The sequence below is a fragment of the Hypanus sabinus genome, chromosome 7 (assembly GCF_030144855.1).
Source record: "Hypanus sabinus isolate sHypSab1 chromosome 7, sHypSab1.hap1, whole genome shotgun sequence".
NCBI lineage: Eukaryota > Metazoa > Chordata > Chondrichthyes > Myliobatiformes > Dasyatidae > Hypanus > Hypanus sabinus.
This window is the reverse complement of record NC_082712.1, coordinates 131,577,777-131,605,528: the sequence shown is the minus strand read 5'-3', so window position 1 is coordinate 131,605,528 and position 27,752 is coordinate 131,577,777. Positions and strand designations below refer to the sequence as shown.

General features: G+C 45.4%; 1 protein-coding gene and 1 long non-coding RNA gene across 6 annotated transcripts in view; one reads left to right on the top strand and one right to left on the bottom strand.

The window, feature by feature from the left end:
* The window catches only part of tmem86a (transmembrane protein 86A), a 29,802-nt gene extending 23,609 nt beyond the window's left edge, over positions 1–6,193 (bottom strand). For both annotated transcript variants that reach the window (XR_009513303.1, XM_059975663.1), the window contains exon 1: positions 5,817–6,193. Coding sequence is in view for 1 of the 2 variants with exons in the window: in XM_059975663.1 (XP_059831646.1) it covers positions 5,817–6,161 (345 nt within the window). In the remaining variant the exon portion in view is untranslated. The remainder of the gene's footprint in view (positions 1–5,816) is intronic.
* LOC132397213 (uncharacterized) lies at positions 4,684–25,050 on the top strand. 4 transcript variants are annotated; one of them, XR_009513306.1, is made up of 4 exons: positions 4,684–5,752; positions 16,877–17,062; positions 17,542–18,151; positions 24,332–25,050. It is a non-coding gene; the product is annotated as an uncharacterized LOC132397213 (long non-coding RNA). The 4 variants fall into 4 exon arrangements; XR_009513305.1 differs by having other exon boundaries at positions 4,689–5,752; positions 17,542–17,687; XR_009513307.1 differs by lacking the exon at positions 24,332–25,050 and having other exon boundaries at positions 4,687–5,743; positions 17,542–18,920.
* The last annotated feature ends 2,702 nt before the right edge of the window (positions 25,051–27,752 follow it).

The window sequence follows — 27,752 nt, the reverse complement described above, 5'->3', positions numbered from 1 at the left end:
GTAAACTTATACTTCTAAATATTTCAGAATATTACATGTGATAAATTTGGATTTTAGAGTAATAAAAATATGCAGAAATTATACCTGCAGGTCTAATGTCCTTTTGACTACAAAAAATCCTCATAAAAAACTTGCAGATTTCCCCTTATATGAACTATTGTCTCAATGAATTCCTTCTGCTGCACTTAAATAAGGGAGCGGCAAATAGCAGCAATTTGCTAAATTTGATGAAAATCAAACAGAGACGGACAGTGGAACTCTGATAAATAAAAAGTAATGGAAATACACATCAGGTCAGGCAACATCAGTGAAAACACAAAAAAGGTCTTTTGGTATCACAACAGGGAAAGAGAGGGAAAAGGTTGTACAGTTTGAGAAGACTTTTCAGGATGGAGGAAGAGAAAAATAGCACCACGATGATATCTCTGATAGACTGAGGCCAGGCTGCAACAGTAATAAGCTATTGATTAACCTGCCTGGTTAAACTGTGAGAGAGAAAAAAAATTAAACTGAAAACATTTTGAAAAACAGGAGATCTGGCAGTGTCAGTTGGAAAGACAAAAACAGATTTAATTTCACAGCTTTTACAAGTTCCTTCTTTGCTTTCTCTCTCACGAACTACTGTCACTCAGCTTCATCGACATCTTATCGCAACAGCAACTCTGGTCTCAGTCTACCAGATATTACTTCTGCTTGATCCCTTCCACCTCCATCTTTTGAGATAAAGAACAAAAATTAGCAAAGTTTCAATCATTTGCTATACATGTCTGAACGTGGCAGAATCCTTACCAAATTCATAACAAAAGATGGTCACTTGCTGAAAGGCTAACAGAATCCACTGAACTCGAATTCCAAGAGAGTGAAGAATATTAGATTAACCTTGAAAGTAATTTTAATATATGTTCTTTCTTAAACTGTAACTGCATAGACACCTTTCTAAAGGGTAATTTAGAACATATGTAAGTTTGTTTCTTGTTAGCTGACTCCTTTCCCTAAGTAACACTTGCCTGGAAATTGGGATTTAAAAAATAAATTGAAGACTAACAATTAAAATTCAAAAAGTAAAAATTTTTTAAATACATTTTGATGCAGTCAATCCAAAATAAGAAGAGAAATCTGAAAAAATACAGCAGACATATCATGCCTGATCTGTTGAGCATTTCATTTCCAAGAAAGACAATAATCATCCTCAGAAAACAAAAAGCTCCAAATAATTTTTTCAGCACAAACATGAGGAAATCTGCAGATGCTAGAAATGCAAACAACACACACAAAATGCTGGTGGAACACAGCAGGCCAGGCAGCATCTATAGGGAGAAGCACTGTCAACGTTTCGGGCCGAGACCCTTCGTCAGGACGGATGCCAACCGTCAACCAAAACGTCAATAGATGCTGCCTGGCCTGCTGTGTTCCACCAGCATTTTGAAATAATTTTTTCACCTCATTTTTAGGATGTGTCCTCACTTGCATGGCCAGCAATTATTGTCCATCTTCAGTTATCTAAGGTGATGGCAGACACTTTTTGTGAACTTCTAAAGTGTCTGCATTATCCTATAATGCTGCCAGGGTACACAGTTCCAGAAACAATGTTTGAGAACACTGTCTCTCACATGGGAGGATGGACCTTTTCTAAATAACTTTCAGCCCTTAACCTTCTAAAGAAGATCAGTGTATATTGAAATACTACTGAAGAAGGTTGGTGAGTTGTTACAGTATTTCTTGAAGGTATCAAATACTGAAGCCACAAATGTAGTTGAGGGATGGATATTTAAGCAAATGCATAATGCCAAATAGGCAGGCTAATATGGCCAGAGGGATATCAGGCCTCTAGATCAGAAATGATATCTGAAACCATGATATTTCCAAAGGAACTTCTGCAGTAATGTTCTGAAGATGAGCTAACTGAACTTCAGCAAGCACAGTCATTCTCTTTTGTGTCAGATATGACCCCAGAATCCAGAAAGCCTTCACCCAATTGCTTTTGATTTCAATTTTACTACCTGGTATCTAACTTGATTTATTACTATTTTAATATCACTTTCACCTTACCAATGGAAATCTGAACAGTATCTGTATTTGAATACTGTTTCGATTACCCCTTGCCTGGCCTCACCTATCACTTACCAGCTTGTACTCATTCTCCTCCCTCACCCCCACCACCACACAAACTTCTTATTCTGGCTTCTTCCTTTCCAATTCTGATGAATGGCCTCAGTCTGAAACATCAGTTGCTTAGATGCTGCCTGATTTGCTGAGTTCCTCCAGCATATTGTATGAATTACTCTGGACTTTGAGCATCTGCAGAATCTATTGTGTTTATCCATATTTGGACCAAGGTTGTTAATTGGCCAGGTTTGGTTTATCTTGCTTTAGAAACAAAAGCAAGCATTGTCAAGATAAGCTTGGCAAGCTGACATACAGCATTGTGCATATAGTATAAACTGATGCATCAAAAAAGGAGATACATATCAAGGCACCATAAAACAAACCCTTTTGTTATGTATTGAACATTTTAGTTCCTGCTGGACTCAATGATTTTTTTCCTCACATCCCTATCCTAAATCAAGAGGCACTGAGGATTCATGATACCAATCACTTGACACATACATTCAATCGCTCAAGTGCACTTGTAGCCATGTTATACTCTGTCTAACCCCACTAAGATTCAGGCTTTTCACATTATCCCACCCAATTCCACACAAGATGTCCAAAGGGAAACATAGTGAGGACCTTGTCACTGAAGCCAGGGACACATGTCCACTTACGCCACAAAAATATAGCTTAAAAGTCCTTACCCAAGTGAAGCAAAAATGTGGATTCTGTTGAAACAAGATTTAGAGAACCTGTATATATACATGCTTATAAGGGAAGACTGGGTAAGCATGACTAGAAAAAAACATCTGCTGATAAAACCTTCTAAAAAAGTGATAGAAGAGACTCATTCTGCCCACCATCAAGGATATATGTAGATAGAAGAGTTCCAGGAAAAGGCCAGTAGCGTCATGAAAGATCCCATCCACCTGTTTGAGAACTATCTGTACCACTCCCATCAGGGAGGAGGCTGCATAGTATCCACACCGAGGTCACCAGACTCTAACAGTTACTTTCCTCCAGCAACTAACTCACCCTTTCACTACCCCCACCACCACATCATACACTCCTGTGCCTAGGGTCACTTTGTAGACACATAATCAATGTATATAAGCTATCTTATAAATGTATTGACTGTGGTGTTTTTTTTTCTTATTGTGTGTTTTAATGAGCTGCATCGGATCCACAGTAGCAATTATTTTGTTCCACTTTACACTTGTGTACTGGAAATGACATTAAACAATCCTGATCGGAACACATCAGGATTCATTAGTTATATCCGAAACAGCCCAATTCTGTGCTGTTGCCTCCCTATTACTCTATGTTTGTTTGAATACAACTTCTCAGTTGAAGCCTGCAAGTTGTTCACATCCTTCTATAGGCCAGTATGTGATGGAACATTATTACGGAAATCATGAAGTGCCTGGATGCATAGTAGAGAGTATACTGACTGATTGTACCATGGCTGATATGAAAACTCCAATGCCCTTGAATGAAAAAGCTACAAAAAAATACTGGATTCAACCCAGACCATCACCAGTAAAGTCCTCCCCACCAATGAACACATGTACAAGGAGTGCAGGAAAGCAATCTCCTCATAGAGGACCCCCACCATCCGGGCCATGCCTTCTTCCCACTGTGGCCATCAGGAAGCATGAACAGGAGTCTTAAATCCCACACCACCAAGTTCAGGAACAGTTATTACCCTCAAGCATCAGGGTCCTTCACTCACCCTAGCACTGAATAATGTATGAACTCACTTTCAATGACTCTACAACACATGTTCTCAGAACTTATTATTTATTATTTTGTTTTGCACAATTTGTTGTCTTTTGCACTTATACATTTCCATCTTTGTGTGCAGTTTTTCCATTGATTCTCTTGTGTTTCAAAGTTCAAAGTAAATGCAACATCAAAGTACATATATGTCAACATATACAACACCAAGATTCATTTCCTTATGGGCATACTAAGTAGTTCCATAGAATAATAACCATAACAGAATCAATGAAAGTCAGCACCAACTTGGGCATGCAACCAACTTGCAAAAGACAGCAAACTGTGCAAATATAAAAAGGAAGAAATAAAAATAAAAATAATAATAAATAAACAATAATTATTGAGTATGCGAGGAGTCCTTGAAAGAGAGTCCATTGGCGGTAGGAAGAGTTCAATGATGGTGAAGTGAAATTGAGTTGAGTTATCCCCAAGAGCCTGACTGTTTTTTAATTTACTATGAATAGCCACAAGAAAATTAACCTCAGGATAGCATATGGCGATGTACATAACCTCTGATAATAAATTTACTTTGAACTTTGACTTGACAGGAATGAGACATCTAAAGATGAAAAGATGCCTTCTCCAACAGCAAAATCCCTCCCCTTGAATAGGATATTATCACTAACAAAATGGCATGTCAATCTGTTGCAAAGGATGGAGGGGGGCAGCTCATTAATAACTTCTGAAAACAAGACAAAGTGGCAATAATATCCTTATCTTTCTATCACTTTTTAAAATCATCTGTTGAGATTCAGGTATCACCAGCACTTAAATTGCCCAAGAGAAGAGTGCTGACAGGAAAACTATGGGGGGGGGGGGGAGGTGTGGTTGGAATCGTGTGAAAGTTGAAGTGTAAGCAGGAAAATTGGATTAGAGGATACGAGTGCGTGAAGGTTGATGATGATGATGCTTTGGGCCAAAGAGCATGTATTGGTTCCATACAATTGTGCTAGGAGGCCAGATCAAATCCAGGATCTAAGACCAGGGATAACGTCTAGTTGGTACAATCCCGAAGATAGTGGTATTCTCATGCACCTTGTCTTTCTCAGCAGAAGTTATGAATTTGTGAGATGACATCAGAGTAACATAGGTGAGTAAATGCAAGTAATTTTGTAAATTAAACTAGGGTTAAATCAGTGGGCTGCTGGGCAGTGTGGCTTTAAGGGCCAGAAGGTCCTGTTCTGTGCTGTATCTCTAAATAAATAAATAAATTGAAGAAACTGTTCCAAAAGCTCAGGAGTTCAAGCAACAACTGTGGTGACAGGACCCGTTATAGATGACCTGAACTGATGGAAGGTCATCGACGTGAAATATTAATTCTCTCCCCGCAGATGCTGCCTGGCGCACTAAATCCTTTCTGCGTTCCTGTTTTTAAACCAGTAGTTTATTTGTCCTGTAACTTAACCACTGCGTCATTTTTCTCCATTTTAACCAGCTTTTTCTCCATCCTTTCCGCCCGTAATTACTCGCCAATAGCATCTGCATTCAGCAACCACGCATGCATGTTTCTGTCACATGACGACCTTTGTCAGAATAAAACCGCACGCAAACACCAAAGGAAAATATACAATATAATAAACTAAAGAGCTTTCACCTTGTTTTTCACGGCAAGGCATTGTGCAAAAGAACCTGCGGTGTGATCTTGACCCGCGACATATTTACTAAGTGCACAGCCACAAATAACATCTGTAACCATAACTTCCCTCAGTGGGGGTTGGAGCTGCATTAAAGTTGCACAAAAATGAAGCGTCTGGTAGCTTCCTCGGGTCGGGAGTGGGAAGGGGAAGCGCGGGGGAGGACGGGTTGAGATGCAAAGCGACAGAACGAAGTGAACGGAGTGAGTTCTGCCCCAGACACCAGCACCGGCTCAAAGGTAAACAAGGTGAGGAGAGGGCGAGTGATGAGGGCCCGTGTCCATGCCAGGCCCTCCCGGGGGGCGCGCTCACCACGGTAACCGGTGACACCATCCTCCTCTGCTGCCTCCTTCTCCTTCCCCACCGGGTCCGCTCTGCCCCGGCTCCTGAGCAGACCGCGATGCCTGTTCCGGGCTCGGCTGCCGGACCCGGGGAGCCAGCCGTGCCCCGGCGCGATCGAGTTCGACTCCGGCTCCGGCTCTCCGCTTTGCCCCGTCCCGCTTCTGTTTTCTTTTTCTCGTTTCTCTCAGACTCCCTGACGTCACCGGCGGGCTGGGGGTAGACTCCCGGGTCACATGACGTCACCCTGCCCGCCAGTAACCCCGCCGAGGTGGTGGGGACACAGACGGATACCCGACCGCTGATCAATACCCTCATACCGACCAGTACCCTCACTCCTTTCCGCTGCAAGGCAGTAATTCCTGTCTCGGCCAAATAACACGATCAGCTCATGATTTTTGAAATTCACAGGGAAAATTCAAAAATTGAAAATTACCTCAATCCTTAATTTTCTAAGTGAACTTCAAATGTTTTCCAGTGCTGTCGTAGACAGTGTAAACAGAACTACGTGAGTGACGTTTGCTTATCTGCATTAATTTCAGAGATATACAGAATCAGAGAACACCCATCAGGGTTAGACGCTATTCAGTCCAGTGTTTACCATTCCTATCATAAAGTCATCTAGTTACCCTGGGAAGAAACCAAATGCTTGTTTAAAATGTCATGTCTAATCCAGGCAGCATCCTGGGAGATCTCCTCTGCACACTCTCTAATCCAGGCAGCATCCTGGGAGATCTCCTCTGCACACTCTCTAATCCAGGCAGCATCCTGGGAGATCTCCTCTGCACTCTCTCTAATCCAGGCAGCATCCTGGGAGATCTCCTCTGCACCCTCTCTAATCCAGGCCGCATCCTGGGAGATCTCCTGTGCACCCTCTTTAATCCAGGCAGCATCCTGGGAGATCTCCTCTGCACCCTCGTTAATCCAGGCCGCATCCTGGGAGACCTCCTCTGCACCCTCTCTAATCCAGGCAGCATCCTGGGAGATCTCCTCTGCACACTCTCTAATCCAGGCAGCATCCTGGGAGATCTCCTCTGCACCCTCTCTAATCCAGGCAGCATCCTGGGAGATCTCCTCTGTACCCACTCTAATCCGGGCAGCATCCTGGGCGATCTCCTCTGCACCCTCTCTAATCCAGGCAGCATCCTGGGAGATCTCCTCTGTACCCACTCTAATCCGGGCAGCATCCTGGGCGATCTCCTCCGCAACCTCTCTAATCCAGGCAGCATCCTGGGAGATCTCCTCTGCACCCTCGTTAATCCAGGCAGCATCCTGGGAGATCTCCTCTGCACCCTATCTAATCCAGGCAGCATCCTGGGAGATCTCCTCTGCACCCTCTCTAATCCAGGCAGCATCCTGGGAGATCTCCTCTGCACACTCTCTAATCCAGGCAGCATCCTCGGAGATCTCCTCTGCACCCTCTCTAATGCAGGCAGCATCCTGGGAGATCTCCTCTGCACCCACTCTAATCCGGGCAGCATCCTGGGCGATCTCCTCCGCAACCTCTCTAATCCAGGCAGCTTCCTGGGAGATCTCCTCTGCACCCTCTTTAATCCAGGCAGCATCCTGGGAGATCTCCTCTGCACCCTCGTTAATCCAGGCCGCATCCTGGGAGACCTCCTCTGCACCCTCTCTAATCCAGGCAGCATCCTGGGAGATCTCCTCTGCACACTCTCTAATCCAGGCAGCATCCTGGGAGATCTCCTCTGCACACTCTCTAATCCAGGCAGCATCCTCGGAGATCTCCTCTGCACTCTCTAATCCAGGCAGCATCCTGGGAGATCTCCTCTGCACTCTCTCTAATCCAGGCAGCATCCTGGGAGATCTCCTCTGCACCCTCTCTAATCCAGGCCGCATCCTGGGAGATCTCCTGTGCACCCTCTTTAATCCAGGCAGCATCCTGGGAGATCTCCTCTGCACCCTCGTTAATCCAGGCCGCATCCTGGGAGACCTCCTCTGCACCCTCTCTAATCCAGGCAGCATCCTGGGAGATCTCCTCTGCACACTCTCTAATCCAGGCAGCATCCTGGGAGATCTCCTCTGCACCCTCTCTAATCCAGGCAGCATCCTGGGAGATCTCCTCTGTACCCACTCTAATCCGGGCAGCATCCTGGGCGATCTCCTCCGCAACCTCTCTAATCCAGGCAGCTTCCTGGGAGATCTCCTCTGCACCCTCTCTAATCCAGGCCGCATCCTGGGAGATCTCCTGTGCACCCTCTTTAATCCAGGCAGCATCCTGGGAGATCTCCTCTGCACCCTCGTTAATCCAGGCCGCATCCTGGGAGATCTCCTCTGCACCCTATCTAATCCAGGCAGCATCCTGGGAGATCTCCTCTGCACCCTCTCTAATCCAGGCAGCATCCTGGGAGATCTCCTCTGCACACTCTCTAATCCAGGCAGCATCCTCGGAGATCTCCTCTGCACCCTCTCTAATGCAGGCAGCATCCTGGGAGATCTCCTCTGCACCCACTCTAATCCGGGCAGCATCCTGGGCGATCTCCTCCGCAACCTCTCTAATCCAGGCAGCTTCCTGGGAGATCTCCTCTGCACCCTCTCTAATCCAGGCAGCATCCTGGGAGATCTCCTCTGCACCCTCTCTAATCCAGGCAGCATCCTGGGAGATCTCCTCTGCACCCTCTCTAATCCAGGAAGCATCCTGGGATATCTCCTCTGCACCATCTCTAATCCAGGCAGCATCCTTGGAGATCTCCTCGGCACACTCTCTCATCCAGGCATCCTGAGAGATCTCCTCTGCACCCTCTCTAATCCAGGCAGCATCCTGGGAGATGTCCTCTGTACCCTCTCTAATCCAGGCAGCATTTTGGGAGATCTCCTCTGCACCCTCTCTGATCCAGGCAGCATCCTGGGAGATCTCCTCTGCACCGTTTTTAATCCAGGCAGCATTCTGGGAGATCTCCGCTGCACCCTCTCTAATCAATGCAGCATCCTGGGAGATATCCTCTGCACCCTCTCTAATCCAGGCAGCATCCTGGGAGATGTCCTCTGTACCCTCTCTAATCCAGGCAGCATTTTGGGAGATCTCCTCTGCACCCTCTCTGATCCAGGGAGCATCCTGGGAGACCTCCTCTGCACCCTCTTTAATCCAGGCAGCATCCTGGGAGATCTCCTCTGCACACTCTCTAATCTTGGCAGCATCCTGGGAGATCTCCTCTGCACCCTCTCTAATCCAGGCAGCATCCTGGGAGATCTCCTCTGTACCCTCTCTAATCCAGGGAGCATCCTGGGAGATCTCCTCTGCACCCTCTCTAATCCAGGCAGCATGCTGGGAGATCTCCTCTGCACCCTCTTTAATCCAGGCAGCATCCTGGGAGATCTCCTCTGCACCCACTTTAATCCAGGCAGCATCCTGGGAGATCTCCTCTGCACCCTCTCTAATCCAGGCAGCATGCTGGGAGATCTCCTCTGCACCCTCTTTAATCCAGGCAGCATCCTGGGAGATCTCCTCTGCAACCTCTCTAATCCAGGCAGTATCCTGGCAGATCTCCTCTGCACCCTCTATAATCCAGGCAGCATGCCGGGAGATCTCCTCTGCACCCTCTCTAATCCAGGCAGCATCCTGGGAGATCTCCTCTGCACCCTCTCTAATCCAGGCAGCATCCTGGGAGATCTCCTCTGCACCCTCTCTAATCCAGGCAGCATCCTGGGAGATCTCCTCTGTACCCTCTTAAATCCAGGCAGCATCCTGGGAGATCTCTGCTGCTTCCTGTCTAATCCAGGCAGCATCCTGGGAGATCTCCTCTGCACCCTCTCTAATCCAGGCAGTATCCTGGCAGATCTCCTCTGCACCCTCTCTAATCCAGGCAGCATCCTGGGAGTTCTCCTCTGTACCCTCTTTAATCCAGGCTGCATCCTGGGAGATCTCCGCTGCTTCCTGTCTAATCCAGGCAGCATCCTGGGAGATCTCCTCTGCACCCTCTTTAATCCAGGCAGCATCCTGGGAGATCTCCTCTGCACCCTCTCTAATCCAGGCAGCATCCTGGGAGATCTCCTCTGCACCCTCTTTAATCCAGGCAGCATCCTGGGAGATCTCCTCTGCACCCTCTCTAATCCAGGCAGCATCCTGGGAGATCTCCTCTGCACCCTCTCTAATCCAGGGAACATCCAGGAAGATCTCCTCTGCACCCTCTATAATCCAGGCAGCATGCCGGGAGATCTCCTCTGCACCCTCTCTAATCCAGGCAGCATCCTGGGAGATCTCCTCTGCACCCTCTCTAATCCAGGCAGCATCCTGGGAGATCTCCTCTGCACCCTCTCTAATCCAGGCAGCATCCTGTGAGATCTCTTCTGCACCCTCTCTAATCCAGTCAGCATCCTGGGAGATCTCCTCTGTACCCTCTCTAATCCAGGCAGCATCCTGGGATATCTCCTCTGCACCCTCTCTAATCCAGACAGCATGCTGGGAGATCTCCTCTGCACCCTCTTTAATCCAGGCAGCATCCTGGGAGATCTCCTCTGCACCCTCTCTAATCCAGGCAGCATCCTGGGAGATCTCCTCTGCAACCTCTCTAATCCAGCCATGATCCTGGGAGATTTCATCTGCACCCTCTCTAATCCAGGCAGCATCCTGGAGATCTCATAAGCACCCTCTTTAATCCTGGGAGCATCCTGGGAGATCTCCTCTGCACCCTCTTTAATCCAGGCAGCATCCTGGGAGATCTCCTCTGCACCCTCTCTAATCCAGGCAGTATCCTGGCAGATCTCCTCTGCAACCTCTCTAATCCAGGGAACATCCTGGGAGATCTCCTCTGCACCCTCTATAATCCAGGCAGCATGCCGGGAGATCTCCTCTGCACCCTCTCTAATCCAGGCAGCATCCTGGGAGATCTCCTCTGCACCCTCTCTAATCCAGGGAACATCCTGGGAGATCTCCTCTGCACCCTCTATAATCCAGGCAGCATGCCGGGAGATCTCCTCTGCACCCTCTCTAATCCTGGCAGCATCCTGGGAGATCTCCTCTGCACCCTCTATAATCCAGGCAGCATGCCGGGAGATCTCCTCTGCACCCTCTCTAATCCAGGCAGCATGCCGGGGGATCTCCTCTGCACCCTCTCTAATCCTGGCAGCATCCTGGGAGATCTCCTCTGCACCCTCTATAATCCAGGCAGCATGCCGGGAGATCTCCTCTGCACCCTCTCTAATCCAGGCAGCATCCTGGGAGATCTCCTCTGCACCCTCTCTAATCCAGGCAGCATCCTGTGAGATCTCCTCTGCTCCCTCTCTAATCCAGGCAGCATCCTGTGAGATCTCCTCTGCACCCTCTCTAATCCAGGCAGCATCCTGGGAGATCTCCTCTGCAACCTCTCTAATCCAGCCATGATCCTGGGAGATTTCATCTGCACCTTCTCTAATCCAGGCAGCATCCTGGAGATCTCATAAGCACCCTCTTTAATCCTGGGAGCATCCTGGGAGATCTCCTCTGCACCCTGGTTAATCCAGGCAGCATCCTGGGAGATCTCCTCTGCACACTCTCTAATGCAGGCAGCATCCTGGGAGATCTCCTCTGCACACTCTCTAATCCAAGCAGCATCCTGGGAGATCTCCTCTGCACCCTCTCTAATCCAGGCAGCATCCTGGGATATCTCCTCTGCACCCTCTCTAATCCAGGCAGCATCCTGGGAGATCTCCTCTGCACCCTCTCTAATCCAGGCAGCATCCTGGGAGATCTCCTTTGCACCGTCTCTAATCCATGCAGCATCCTGGGAGATCTGCTCTGCACACTCTCTAATCCAGGCTGCATCCTGGGAGATCTCCGCTGCTTCCTGTCTAATCCAGGCAGCATCCTGGGAGATCTCCTCTGCACACTCTCTAATCCAGGCAGCATGCTGGGAGATCTCCTCTGCACCCTCTTTAATCCAGGCAGCTTCCTGGGAGATCTCCTCTGCACCCTCTCTAATCCAGGCAGCATCCTGGGAGATCTCCTCTGCACCCTCTCTAATCCTGGCAGCATCCTGGGCGATCTCCTCCGCAACCTCTCTAATCCTGGCAGCTTCCTGGGAGATCTCCTCTGCACCCTGGTTAATCCAGGCAGCATCCTGGGAGATCTCCTCTGCACACTCTCTAATGCAGGCAGCATCCTGGGAGATCTCCTCTGCACACTCTCTAATCCAAGCAGCATCCTGGAAGATCTCCTCTGCACCCTCTCTAATCCAGGCAGCATCCTGGGATATCTCCTCTGCACCCTCTCTAATCCAGGCTGCATCCTGGGAGGTCTCCTCTGCACCCTCTCTAATCCAGGCAGCATCCTGGGAGATCTCTGCTGCTTCCTGTCTAATCCAGGCAGAATCCTGGGAGATCTCCTTTGCACCGTCTCTAATCCATGCAGCATCCTGGGAGATCTGCTCTGCACACTCTCTAATCCAGGCTGCATCCTGGGAGATCTCCGCTGCACCCTCTCTAATCCAGGCAGCATCCTGGGAGTTCTCCTCTGTACCCTCTTTAATCCAGGCTGCATCCTGGGAGATCTCCGCTTCTTCCTGTCTAATCCAGGCAGCATCCTGGGAGATCTCCTCTGCACCCTCTTTAATCCAGGCAGCATCCTGGGAGATCTCCTCTGCACCCTCTTTAATCCAGGCAGCATCCTGGGAGATCTCCTCTGCACCCTCTCTAATCCAGGCAGCATGCTGGGAGATCTCCTCTGCACCCTCTTTAATCCAGGCAGCATCCTGGGAGATCTCCTCTGCACCCTCTCTAATCCAGGCAGCATCCTGGGAGATCTCCTCTGCACCCTCTCTAATCCAGGCAGCATGCTGGGAGATCTCCTCTGCACCCTCTTTAATCCAGGCAGCATCCTGGGAGATCTCCTCTGCACCCTCTCTAATCCAGGCAGTATCCTGGCAGATCTCCTCTGCTTCCTCTCTAATCCAGGGAACATCCTGGGAGATCTCCTCTGCACCCTCTATAATCCAGGCAGCATGCTGGGAGATCTCCTCTGCACCCTCTCTATTCCAGGCAGTATCCTGGCAGATCTCCTCTGCACCCTCTCTAATCCAGGGAACATCCTGGGAGATCTCCTCTGCACCCTCTATAATCCAGGCAGCATGCCGGGAGATCTCCTCCGCACCCTCTCTAATCCAGGCAGCATCCTGGGAGACCTCCTCTGTACCCTCTTTAATCCAGGCAGCATCCTGGGAGATCTCCGCTGCTTCCTGTCTAATCCAGGCAGCATCCTGGGAGATCTCCTCTGCACCCTCTCTAATCCATGCAGCATCCTGGGAGATCTGCTCTGCACACTCTCTAATCCAGGCTGCATCCTTGGAGATCTCCGCTGCTTCCTCTCTAATCCAGGCAGCACCCTGGCAGTTCTCCTCTGTACCCTCTTTAATCCAGGCAGCATCCTGGGAGATCTCCTCTGCACCCTCTCTAATCCAGGCAGTATCCTGGCAGATCTCCTCTGCACCCTCTCTAATCCAGGGAACATCCTGGGAGATCTCCTCTGTACCCTCTATAATCCAGGCAGCATGCCGGGAGATCTCCTCTGCACCCTCTCTAATCCAGGCAGCATCCTGGGAGATCTCCTCTGCACCCTCTCTAATCCAGGCAGTATCCTGGCAGATCTCCTCTGCACCCTCTCTAATCCAGGGAACATCCTGGGAGATCTCCTCTGCACCTATAATCCAGGCAGCATGCCGGGAGATCTCCTCTGCACCCTCTCTAATCCAGGCAGCATCCTGGGAGATTTCATCTGCACCTTCTCTAATCCTGGCAGCATCCTGGGCGATCTCCTCCGCACCCTCTTTAATCCTGGGAGCATCCTGGGAGATCTCCTCTGCACCCTGGTTAATCCAGGCAGCATCCTGGGAGATCTCCTCTGCACACTCTCTAATGCAGGCAGCATCCTGGGAGATCTCCTCTGCACACTCTCTAATCCAAGCAGCATCCTGGGAGATCTCCTCTGCACCCTCTCTAATCCAGGCAGCATCCTGGGATATCTCCTCTGCACCCTCTCTAATCCAGGCAGCATCCTGGGAGATCTCCTCTGCACCCTCTCTAATCCAGGCAGCATCCTGGGAGATCTCCTTTGCACCGTCTCTAATCCATGCAGCATCCTGGGAGATCTGCTCTGCACACTCTCTAATCCAGGCTGCATCCTGGGAGATCTCCGCTGCACCCTTTCTAATCCAGGCAGCATCCTGGGAGATCTCCTCTGCACCCTCTCTAATCCAGGCAGCATCCTGGGAGTTCTCCTCTGTACCCTCTTTAATCCAGGCTGCATCCTGGGAGATCTCCGTTTCTTCCTGTCTAATCCAGGCAGCATCCTGGGAGATCTCCTCTGCACCCTCTCTAATCCAGGCAGTATCCTGGCAGATCTCCTCTGCACCCTCTCTAATCCAGGGAACATCCTGGGAGATCTCCTCTGCACCCTCTATAATCCAGGGAGCATCCTGGGAGATCTCCTCTGCACACTCTTTAATCGAGGCAGCATCCTGGGAGATCTCCTCTGCACCCTCTCTAATCCGGGCAGCATCCTGGGAGATCTCCTCTGCACCCTGTCTAATCCAGGCAGCATGCTGGGAGATCTCCTCTGTACCCTCTCTAATCCAGGCAGCATCCTGGGAGATCTCCTCTGCACCCTCTCTAATCCAGGCAGCATCCTGTGAGATCTCCTCTGCACCCTCTCTAATCCAGGCAGCATCCTGGGAGATCTCCTCTGCACCCTCATTAATCCAGGCAGCATCCTGCGAGATCTCCTCTGTATTTTTCTAATCCAGGCAGCATCCTGTGAGATCTCTGCTCCCTCTCTAATCCAGGCAGCATCCTGGGAGATCTCCTCTGCACACTCTCTAATCCAGGCAGTATCCTGGGATATCTCCTCTGCACCCTCTCTAATCCAGGCCGCATCCTGGGAGATCTCCTCTGCACCCTCTCTTATCCAGGCAGCATCCTGGGAGATCTCCTCTGCACCCTCTCTAATCCAGGCAGCATGCTGGGAGATCTCCTCTGCACCCTCTCTAATCCAGGCAGCATCCTGGGAGATCTCCTCTGCACCCTCATTAATCCAGGCAGCATCCTGTGAGATCTCCTCTGTATTACTCTAATCCAGGCTGCATCCTGGGAGATCTCCTCTGCACCCTCTTTAATCCAGGCAGCATCCTGGGAGATCTCCTCTGCACCCTCTCTAATCCAGGCAGCATCGTGTGAGATCTCTTCTGCACCCTCTTTAATCCAGGCAGCATCCTGTGAGATCTCCTCGGCACCCTCTCTAATCCAGGCAGCATCCTGGGAGATCTCCTCTGCACCCTCTCTAATCCAGGCAGCATCCTGGGAGATCTCCTCTGCACACTGTCTAATCCAGTCAGTATCCTGGGAGATCTCCTCTGCACCCTCTCTAATCCAGGCAGCATCCTGGGAGATCTCCTCTGCACCCTCTCTAATCCAGGCAGCATCCTGGGAGATCTCATCTGCACCCTCTCTAATTCGGGCAGCATCCTGGGAGATCTCCTCTGCACCCTCTTTAGTCCAGGCAGCATCCTGGGAGATCTCCTCTGTACCCTCTTTAGTCCAGGCAGCATCCTGGGAGATCTCCTCTGTACCCTCTTTAATACAGGCAGCATCCTGGGAGATCTCCTCTGCACCTTCTCTAATCCAGGCAGCATCCTGTGAGATTTCCTCCAGATCTCTCTAATGCTTTCATATACTTGCTATAATGTGGTAAGCACAATACTCCAAATGTGGTCCAACCAGAGCTCTTATTGTTCTGTTATTCAATTCATTCTACAATTCCTGGTTCATAGCTCTTCCAGCAATGTGAACGATTCCACTCCAACTGCTGTTCTAAACCCTTAAGGATTTTACATGCCCCTTTCAAGTTTCCTCTCGACCTCCTCTTGTCCAGGGGGAACAACCCCATCTTCCCCTGTTTACCCTTAGTCCTTTATTTATGGTAAGTCTCTTCTGCATCTTCTCCAAAGTCTTCATGTCTTTCCAAAGCGATGACTGGAAAATTGCAAATGTTGCAATCTTGATTAAAGTAGCTAGTAGGAATAAACTCAATAACTACAGCCGAGTTAATTTAACCACAACACACCATAAACAAAGGGGATACTGCTAATAGTGGATATCTTAACCACAGTGGTAGTGAAAGTTGGAGAAACAGCATGTGCAGAATTAACTGTCAGTTGGACATACGTGCATTAATTATAGAAAGCCAGCTTCGACTTGGTAAAGTTTGGTAGTGTACTTGTTCAGTTGTTGACTATCAGTAGAAAGGAACTTGAAGTTTATGTCTCGAATTTGACAAAATTTTGGATGAAGTAAGAGAAAGGAAATGGTTAAGGAAGGGAATTTGTTTGAGTAGTTTGTTCTACATTCTCATATCCATCACAATGAGGGCAATTTAATTTTGAAGAAGCTACTTATCATTAACTGTGATCGACAAAAAATGTAGCCTGTGCCTTACATTAGCACGCTGACAAAAGACAAAATTTGATGACAGAGTATCATGAAAACAAAAAAAAAATACTATGCATCTGGTTGGCATTGGCTATTAAATTCTAAAACCCAGAGGTCAAGATCCTCACACTGATGTCTCTTTCTCTACCCGTGGTTGTCCAGTGCGCCAGTAGCATTCAGCTGTTTCCAAAGGACACAGAACATGCTCTGTTCACGCCTCTCTCCATTATATTAACTCAGCTCATAGAAAAATATTATACATACTTCTTGCTGTTTTACTTATTCTGAAGAAATTATTTTAATTCCATGGCTCTTTGTTTCTTATCAAGTACTTGCTTAAGCTTTCAAGGGCTCTGAATTCACATTCTTTTTACTCACTGTGACTCTCTTTTCTCCCAGACTTAAATTCATTGGACCTCTATTTCCCTTGATCATTTAAATTCCCTTCCCTCTCATTGTGCCCTTGGTTCAAAACATCAACTGTTTAGTCCCCTCCACAGATGCTGCCTAACTTGTTGAGTTCCTCCAAAATTTTGTGTGCGATGGTCACAACTTAACTTTAACTAACACCTTAAGGCTATTGGGTGTGGACATTCTGATTTTATCCCTTTGAAACCCCACAGGTGAAGACAGCAGAACACACAAAATGTTGGAGGAATTCAGCAGGTCAGCCCAGTCAGCATCTATGAGAAGAATAACAATCAACATTTCAGGCCAAGACCCATCATCAGGACTAGAATGAAGAAGGTAGAAGCCAAAATAAGAATGTGGGGGAGAGAAAAAGAGCACCATGTGATAGGTGAAACCAGGTAAGGGGGAAAGGTCTTGTGGGTAGGGGAGAGGGGATGAAGTGAGAATCATGGAGGCAACATGTGGAAGAGGTAAAGGGCTGAAGAATAAGGAATCTGATAATAGAGGACACTAGACGATGGGAGAAAGGAAAGGAGGAAGAGTACCAAAGAGAGGTGATGGGCAGGGGAGGAAAAGGGAAAGGGTAAAAGGGGAGCCAGAATGGGAAATGGAAAAATACAGAGGGGGAAGGGAGAGAAACAACTTTCACCCAGAGGGTGGTAAATCTGTGGAATTAACATTTCCACAGGCAGCTGGAGTCCAAATAATTGGGTGTGTTTAAGGTGGAGGTTGTTAGGTTCTTGATCTGTCAGAGAATAAAAGGTTACAGGGAGAAGACAGGAGAATGGGGTTGAAAGGGAAAATGGATCAGCCATGATGAAATTTCAGAACAGACTCGAAGGGCTGAATGGCCTAATTCTGCTCCTGTCTTTTACAGTCTCATATGGTCTAACTGGAAGTAAGAGAAATTGATGTTCATGCCACCAAGCGGGAAACTACCTGGACTTCATGTTATCAGGTTGGAGGCTGCCCAGTCCTTTTCATAGATTCTGCCTGACCTGCTGAGTTCCTCCAGCATTTTGTGTGAGTTGCACTGTATTTCCAGCATCTGCAGAATTCTCATGTGTTTATGACAATAGATGAATGTTCAGCTTAATCTATGAAAATTGCAGATTGAGACCAAAGAAGGCATTAAGTGATGATCTCATGTTGTTAAAGGTCTCTCCCTGCCATTTAATGCACAGTATAAGACTGGTCTGTTTTGTCACTTAACATTCTGACTAGTTGTACATTTACGAACACTAAAACAAAAGGGGGATGTTTTGGGTGTCTGGAGTTGGTGCTGAAAGACTTTTGGAATGGATGCAGAGGGTGTTTCTTCACCCACATTGGCTGAACAGAGGAGTGCTTTTAGTAATGGACTGAAGACAAGTGTGCTGCTCCAAAGAGGGCTATATGAGGTCATTCATACCCGCAGCCATTAGGCTCTACTCTGAGTCAACCTGTAACCAGGGAAGTGATGACCCCCTCCTGTTAGACTGTTTGAGGTAACTTTTTTTTAATTCTTTCTACTTCTCTTCTAATATTGATACCTATGCACTTGTAATGCTGCTGTGACACTGTAATTTCCTTTGGGATCAATAAAGGATCTATCTATCTTTGGGTTCTTTGACATTTTCTTTTTGCTGCTGTTATATGCCTTTAACTCATCTACATTATTACACTGGAAGCTTTGGAAAAGTGTTCATCCTTTACCTGTAAGGGGTTCCAATTAACCATAAGCATCGGGAGGTCAATATTATGGCCCGAGTCACTGCTACATATCATCAGTTAATATTGACAATATTGCTTCATGTAGCTATGCTCTATCATCACCAGCAATTTGTCTCGAATCAAAACATGCAAAACCTGCAGCTGCTATGGAGCTGCACTCCGAGGGAGTTTTGAAAAATAGAAACTTGCAAGTCTGCCATACCTGTACCTACAACGTATGGCCCTACAGTACAGAAGTCTAGACAACAGGCTTAAAGAAAGCTTTATCTTTTCACCTTTATTGCTCTTGGCATCTCTTCACAGTACAAACAAAAAGGGTTCTGAAGTACGCTTAGTCCACTAAAATACCGCAATTACTAAGCCTAAGGCATCTGTGCATAATTAACTATGTTCATTGGATCGATCACTGGTCCTCAGCCTTTTCCTGCTTGTGACCCACTTGTGACTTTCATTTACCTCTGTGGCCCCCACCTTCCATGGTCTCCGCTAGTTGCTAAAGTTTTTTTTTAGCTGTACTATTCTAATATACAGTCAATATTTATGTTTATGTTATAGGTTTTATTATATGTTATGTATACTGTTACAGGTGTATAAGAAAAATAAAACTATTTCAAAGTTCTGAATAGGATACTTTATTTATAATATATATAGTATTCTTCCAACCAGCTATGGAAAAGTGCTTAATATTAACACTTTGAGCATATAAAGAGATCCTTGCAAATGATGCTAACTAGTGAGTTTTTGAACATCTAGTTGCAACTTAGTTACAGATAGTTGCAGATCACCTCTTTTCGCAGCATCAAGACGGTTATGAGCTTTTGATGGCAGCTGAAGAGCTTGACTAAAACAACACTGAGCAAGGTGGGAAAACCAATTAAAAATAACTGTGCTTCCTCCCAGAATTTTTGAAACTTATTTTGAATCTCACCAGTCATCCTGAAATTTTGTTTTCTGTGTTTGAATTGTGTTTGAGCTGTTATATCACTCTGTAGCTCAATAAGACATTATTGCAATGTGGTGTCAACATCATTCACATTCACCCCAAATGGATCCACCACCCAGTCTGGAGTTTGCATCTCCAGCAGGGCACGGAACTGAAATTCCAGGTCAGAGTACGGTGGTTCCAAGATATACAATCAGATCATCATCTTGCAATTCTATTCTAAGGGTGGTCAGTGAAGGAAATTGCATAAACTTGCAACATCAAATATTGCTACTGGAAAGTCTGAGTTTTCCAAGAAAAGCTGGAATTTCCTCTTTGCATGATATAAGATTGCACTTTTTTCTTTGTTAATTTAATAAATTCTGTTTTACAAATATATCTGGCAGATAACATATGTTAGACAATTTGTTCTCCAGCTGTTTATCATTTAGAAATGCTACAATATTATCCCAAAGTGCAACATAACAATGAAGGCAATTACCTTTTGATCTCTGTATGCATCTGTAGCCTTTCAAAATCTTCTTTGTTTTCCTCATGATGAGCAATGAACTTTCTGTATCTTCCTACCATTGAAGCAGCAGCATCAGTTGTGCAAGCCATTATATTTTCCAGTGGAATATTGTTTCCCAAGAAACAGCCTTGACTTCTTTCAAGAGCAAACACAAGGAAATCTGCAGATGCTGGAAATTCAAACAACACACACAAAATGCTGGTGGAACACAGCAGGCTAGGCAGTGTCAGGCCACAGCAGGCCAGGCCAGGCACTGTCGACGTTTCGGGCCGAGACCCTTCATCAAGGGTCCTGACGAAGGGTCTCGGCCCGAAACGTCGACAGTGCTTCTCCTTATAGATGCTGCGTGGCCTGCTGTGTTCCACCAGCATTTTGTGTGTGTTGTTTGACTTCTTTCAAAATAGTTTCACTTTTGGCATCTGTCTTAAAGTTTTGGGAAAGAAACATTTCCTCACTGACCTGATCATCATTCTAAAGCATAACAGATGTCATCAGAAGAGCTTCATTATCACGTATTGTGCTTTCATTGATTTTCAGGGCAAACTTCATAACTTGCAGTTGTACAACTAATTGTTTTTCCACATCATATGATGTTTTATCAGTATCCCTTGATACTGATCATTTGTTCATGGGAAAGGGTTGCATAGTTTCATCTGTACTCTGATTCATAACAGTAGAAATAATAACACAAACTGCAGGCAGAATCAATGATTCACCTGTATTATGTGGTTTGCCAGCTTCTGCAATTAAGTTTGAAATCTCATAGGATGCAAGCAGATCTTTGTCTATCTTAGCTGTTTTCGTACTAAGTATTTACTTTACTGTCAACTTTGACTGAAAATTATCACATAACTTTTTGAAGTAATCCTGTGAATTGACTTTTTGTCCTTATGCACTGTTTCCAAGTGCTTCCTCAGTTTACATGATTTTGTTTGAAAGTGCAGCCATACAAATTAAACGCAGTGAGATCCTTTTGTCCTGTGGGGATGGAATAATACCATGGGCAAGATACTCAATGGAATACTTCTCACATCTTTTCTTTACCATAGTAGACATGGGTAATCCAGGTAATCTCTCTCACACACACTTGATTAAATACACTTAAAATAATATATCTAAAAAGAACATAGGAAATAGGAGTAGGAGTAGGCCATTTGACCCGTTGAGCCTGCTCCACCATTCATTAAGATCATGGATCATGACTGATCTGGCCATGGACTCAACTCCACCTACCTGCCTTTCCCCTATAACCCTTAATTCCCCCCCCCCCGTGCAAAAATCTAAACTTGTCTTGAATATATTTACTGAGGTAGCCTCCACTGCTTCATTGGGCAGAGAATTCCACAGATCCACCACTCTTTGGGAAAAGCCATTCCTCCTCATCTCAGTCCTAAATTTACTCCCCCGAGTTCTGAGGCCATGTCCCCTAGTTCTAGTCTCAACAACCCATTGAAACAACTTTCCTGCCTCTATCTTTCTATCCCTCTCATAATTTTATATGTTTCTATAAGATCTCTTGTCATCCTTCTGAATTCCAGTGAGTACAGTCCCAGATGACCCAATCTCTCCTTGTAGTCTAAACCCCTCATCTCTGGAATCAACTGGTGAACCATCTCTACACCGCCTCCAAAGCCAGTATACCCTTCCTCAAGTAAGGAGACCAGTACACACAATACTCCAGATGTGGCCTCACTAATACCCTATAAAATGGCAGCATCACCTCCCTGCTCTTAAATTCAATCCCTCTAGCAAGACAATTGTGTCAGTAGGCTCTATAGAAAATTAGTAAATGCCAAAGAACTATATTAAGTATAATCTCACGTGAAAAAGTATTGAATGTACATGTAAAAATTAAGCTAGCTTTTTAGGCAGTATTTTTTAAAAATACTTTTTTCGGGCAATATTTAAAAAAAATTATATATGCAAATTCTATGGGGCAATAAAGAGTGTGTGCTCGCAAGGAAAGCAAATTGAGCTTCCTTCCAAAATATAACAGGTATCAGGAACTTAATGGAAGTTATAGTGGTGGATAGTGATGCAATGGTAGACTTCATGCGTTCTGGCTAATGTGCATCATCTAGCATATTTTCCCATTCATTTCATTCATGATTCCTATTAAATTACATACATTCATTTATTTGTATTTGTATATTTCGGTCACTTTTCATTAAAACAGTAAACTTACCATGACTCATTCAGAAACTCCTGTGCCCCCCCCCCCACCCCAGTTTCTTGTATTTTTTACTTGTGGCCTGTGCAAAATCCAGCGTGGCCCACGTTGAGAACTACCAATAGATGATAGCGATACTTCCAAGGGCATTCTATAGTATGAACTGTATCATGACCTGATAGAGATCCATTGCCTCACATAAGGACAACACTAAACGAGATATGAAGATAGTGGGCCTCCACACAGCTAATTGGCAGACCGCTGGCAAACACGGTGGCCTCTAGAAACACAAGAAGAGAGGAGAAACACAAAGCTCCGTTGTCTCAGAAAACTCAAGATGCCAGCAAATTTTGCAACTTCTTGGTCCACTGCCTTGCCAGAGTGGAGCTCCAAAGCTATATCAAAGTACAAACTATTGCTGCAGGTTAAAAGTTTACAACAACATCACCATCATACAAACATTTATACTTATTTATATTACTTGCGTTGGCATTTCAAAGTTCAAAGTAAATTTATTATCAAAGTAGATATATGTCATCATATACTTCCCTGAGATTCATTTTCTTGCTGGCTTTCTAGTAAAAGCAAAGAAACACAATAGAGCCAGTGAAAAACCTTGCACAGCAGAGACAGACTAAGAACCAATTTGCAACAGACAATAAATTATGCAAGTACAAAAAAAAATAAGCAATAGATATCAAGAACATAGGTTGTAGAATTCTTAAAAATGTGTCCATAGGTTATGCAATCAGTTTAGGGTTGGGGTGAGTGAAGTTATCCCCATCAGTTCAAGAGCCTGATAGTTGAGGAGTAATAACTGTTCCTGAACCTGGTGGTGTGGGACTTAAGGTTCCTGTACCTCCTTCCTGATGGCAGTAGTGAGAGGAGAGCATGGCCTGGATGGTGGGGGTCCTTGATAATGGAATCTGCTTTCCTATAACAACACTCCTTGTAAATGTGTTCGGTGGTGTGGAGGGTTTTACCTGTGATGAATTGGTGGTATCCACTTCTTTTTGTAGGTTTTTCCGTTCAAGGGCATTTGCGTTCCCATACCAGCCCGTGATGTAACCAGTCAAGCATCTGTAGAAGCTTGTCAGAGTTTTAGATGACATGCCACATTTGTGCCAATTTCTTGAGAAAGCAGAGGTGCTGCCATGCCTTCTTTGTTATGCCACTTACATGCTGGTCCCAGGACCGATCCTCTGAAATGATAACGCTGAGCAATTTAAAGCTGCTGACCCTCTCCACCTCTGATCCCCTGATGAGGACCAGCTCATGGATCTCCAGTTTCCTCCTCCTGTACTCAGTAGAAGCTCTTTGGTCTTGTTGACATTGAGTGAGAGGTTGCTGTTGTAGCACCATTCAGATAGATTTTCAGTCTCCCTCCTATATGCTAACTCATCTCCTTTAATTTGGTGCACTACAGTTGTATCGTCAGCAAACTTGAATATGGCATTGGATCTGTGCTTAGCCTCACAGTCACAAGTATAAAGCAAGTGGAGCAGGGACTAAGCACATAGGCTTGTGGTGTACCTGTGTGGATGGTGATTAAGGAGGAGATGTTGTTACTAATCCAAGCTGACAGGGGTTTGCAAGTGAGAAAATAGAAGATCCAATTGCACTAGGAGGTATGAGGCCTAGGCTTTGGAGCTTTTTGAATAATTTTGAGGGGATGATAGTGTTAAATGCTGAGCTGTAGCCAGTGAAGATCATCCTGATTTATGCTTCTTGACTGTCCAGATAAAACAGAAATTGCCTTTGTAAACTTGTTGCAAAGTGATTGGAAACTTCTCCAGTGATGGGACTATTCCCTGTTCACTGGAGAATTTGTACCCAATAAGTGCTAACAACTTATAAACAGCCACGTGAGGATTATATAGTGGAGTCCTTCTAACTATACATCATCCAAGAGAACAATTGTGAATGAAGACAACATGGGAGCAATTGGCACACAGAAAATCCCACAAACAATGAGATATATTGCCCAGGATTTCAGGAGAACTCCTTTACAATTTCAAATTGTGATATGGGACCATTTACAACAATCTTTAGAGCAAACTTAATCTCATATTTCTTCTAAAAGACAACATAAGTGACAGTGCAGCATTCTGTTCTACACTGCACCAAGTCGTACGTTCCTGAAATAAAACAGCAACATGATTTTCTGATCAAGTACAAATTGTAGCAGTGGAGAAAGTTGACAAGAATTATGCAGAGTTAAGTTTTATAACATATTAAGCTTTTCATGTTTCATGTGATTTATATCCACAATTTGTTTGATTTTCTATCATCATGTTTTATTTTCTATTGTCCCCATCCCACCTTAACAGCATTTTACAGGAGCACCATTGAGAGCGTCCTGACAAGTTGCATCTCCATCTGCTATGGGAATAACAAAGCACTGGGCTCTAAGTTGCTACAAAGGACTGTGAGAACAGCTGGAGGGGTCTCCCTACCATCCATCAGGGACATTTATCAGGAGTGCTGCATATGCAGAGCCCTCAATATTATTAAGGATCCCACCCATCCATCCAGCAACCTCTTTGACTTTCTACCATCAGGCAAGAGTCTACGATGCATAAAAACACGGTCAGGATAAGAAACAGTTTCTTCCCCCAGGCCATTAGGCTTCTGAACTCCCTGCAGCATCATATTCCAAGTGTCACTGGTTAATCTGTTCCATACCTTACAATATTTTAAATTAATGCACTATAGTGTGTTATTTATGTGCGATTCATCTGCAGATTTTATCTTTAACTTCATAAGTTATTGTGTGTTACAGTATGTGTACTAATGTGCTTTACATCCTGGTTCGGAGAAACATTGTCTTGTTTCTATATACATTACATAGCTATATATGTTATATACATGTATTACAATAAACTTGACTTGACCTAATGTTTTTCTCTACACTCTTTCTATATAGACTTTAGTATGCACACATTTAAGATCAGTGTATATTTGACTAAGTATCTTAATTTTGTATTTCCCAGGTCTTTAACCTGAACTAAAGAGTAGTTCTAATGTTCTGACTAATTACGTTCTCAGCTTGCTGAATTCCTATAGATATTATGACATTATAAACAGTAATAATAAATAAAATATTTTAAAATGGACTCAATTATATCTGTACAGCCTGATTAAGTTGTTCTGTGCTCCCTTAGCTCCACAGCACGTACAATGGCAGGTCACGTCTCACAAATTTGATGGAGTGTTTGGGGATAGGGCAGTGGATGTTGTCTACATGGATTTCAGGAAGGCATTTTACAAGATCCTTTACTGCCAGCTGATATAGAAGACTGAGACACTTGGTATCCGCAGTGACCTGGTAGATCAGATTGAAAAATCGGCTTGGCTATAGAAAACAGAGGGTAGTGGTGGAGGTGTGTTTTGCTGACTGGAGGTCTGAGATTAGTGGTGTTCTGCAGTGCTGGGAACACTATTGTGTGTGTTTGGACAAAAATGTAGATGGAATTATTTGTAAGTTTGCAGATGGCACAAAAAATTGTTGGAGTTGTGTGGTAGTGAAGAAGGTTGTTAAAGGATACAGTAGGCCAGGTGTATGGGGTTGAGTGGGATTTGGGATCAGCTACGTTGGGATGGTGGAGCAGACTTGACGGGCTGAATAGCATAATTCTGCTCCTATGTCTAATGGTCTTATGCGATGTGGATCACTTGGAGATATGGGTGGAGAAATGGCGGAGTCTAACCCAGGCAAATGTGAAGTGTTGCACTTTGGGAGATTAAATTTAAGGGGAGAGTATACAGTAAATGGCAAGACCTTTAGGAACATTGCTGTACGGATGGATCTTGTGATGCGTCCATATCTCGTTAAAGTGGCAACACATGTAGAGAAGGCATTCAGCAGGCTTGCTTTCACTGGTTGGGTCAATGAGTATTGTGATAGATATTCATTATCCAAGGGCTTTTACATTGTTGTCAACCCCAGCTTTCTAAACACTAGTAGCTGACACTTTTAAAGATCAAAGTGAAATTAAACTTCCAACCAATATTCTTTGTTTAGCTTAAACACGAGGAATTCTTCAGATGTTTGAAATCCAAATCAACACACACAAAATGCTGGAGGAGCACAGTAGGTCAGGCAGAATAAATAATTTCCATTTATTCAATGGAAATGAATAAACTGTCGGTGTTTCAGGCTGGGACCCTTCTTCAGTACTGTAAACAAAGGGAGAAGGTGACAGAATAAAAAGGTTGGGGGATGAGAAGGACCTAGTTGTAGTCCCACCCAAACATGGTGAAAAAGCCTGTTTGCACTTATTTTATCTATACCTCTTCATAATTATACCTTATCTATACCCCTCTATCAAGTCTCCTCCCAATCTTCTACGTTCCAAGGAATAAAATCCTAACCTATTCAATCTTTCCTTATAACACAGGTCCTCCAGACCTGGCAACATCCTTGTAAATTTCCTCTGCACTCTTTCAACCTCATTTCCTGTAGGCAGGTGACCAAACTGCACACAATACTCCAAAATAGGCTAACATCCCATCTCCTGCACTCAATACTTTTATTTATGAAAGCCAAAGTGGAAAAAAGCTTTCTTTACAGCCCTATCTACCTGTGTCACCACTTTCAATGGATTTTGTACCCCTATTACCAGATCCCTTTGGTTCTACCGCACTCCTCAATGCCCCAACATTCACTGTTCAAGATTTACCCTGGCTGGTCCTACCGAAGTGCAACACCTCATATTTACCTGCGTTAAATTCCTTCTGCCATGTTTTGGCCCATTCTTCCAGCTGGTACAGATCCTGTTGCAAGTTCTGACAGTCTTCGTCGCTGTCTGCTACACACCCAATCTTGGTGTTATCCACAAATTTGCCAATCCAGTTAACCACAGTATAATCCAGATCATTGATATAGATGACAGACAACAATGGACCCAGCACCAGTCCCTGTGCCACAGTCATGAGACAACCATCTGCTACCACTCTCTGGTTTGTCCCACAAGGACAATGACTAATCCAATTTATTACCTAATCTAGAATGCCAAGTGACTGAACCTTCTTGGCCGGCCTCCCATGTGGGACCATGTCAAACACCTTGCTAAAGTTCACATAGATAGCATTCACTGCCTTGCCTTCCTAGTAATTTCCTTGAAAAAGTTTGGTTAGGCACGAATTACCTCTCACAAAACCCAGTTGACTATCCATAATCAGACAATGTCTATCCAAATACACATATATACGGTCCTTTAGAATGTCTTCCGATAACTTCCCACTCCTGATGTCAGGCTCACTGGCATGTCATTTCCTGGTTTATTTTTAGAGCCTTTCGTGAACAACGGATCAACATTAACTATCCTCCAATCCCCCAGAACCTCTCCTGTCGCTAAGGATGATTTAAATATTTCTGCTAGGGCCCCGCCAATTTCTGCACTTGCCTCCTACAGGGTCCAGGGGAACACCTTGTCAGGCCCTAGGGATTTAACCAAGCTAATTTGCCTCAAGACAACAAACGCGTCCTCCTCTGCTGCTTTGCCTCACTTCTATATACTTTGTCTGTCTCCTGAGTAAATGCAGGTGCAAAAAATCCATTTGAGATCTCCCCCATCTCTTTTGGCTCCATGCATAGATTACCATTCTAATCTTCCAGAGGACCAATTTTGTCACTTGGAATCCTTTTGCCCTCAAAACATCTGTAGAATCCCTTGGGATTCTCCTTCTCCTTGTCTGCTATGGCAACCTCATGCCCTCCTGATTTCTTTCTCAAGAAAGAAATGCAAG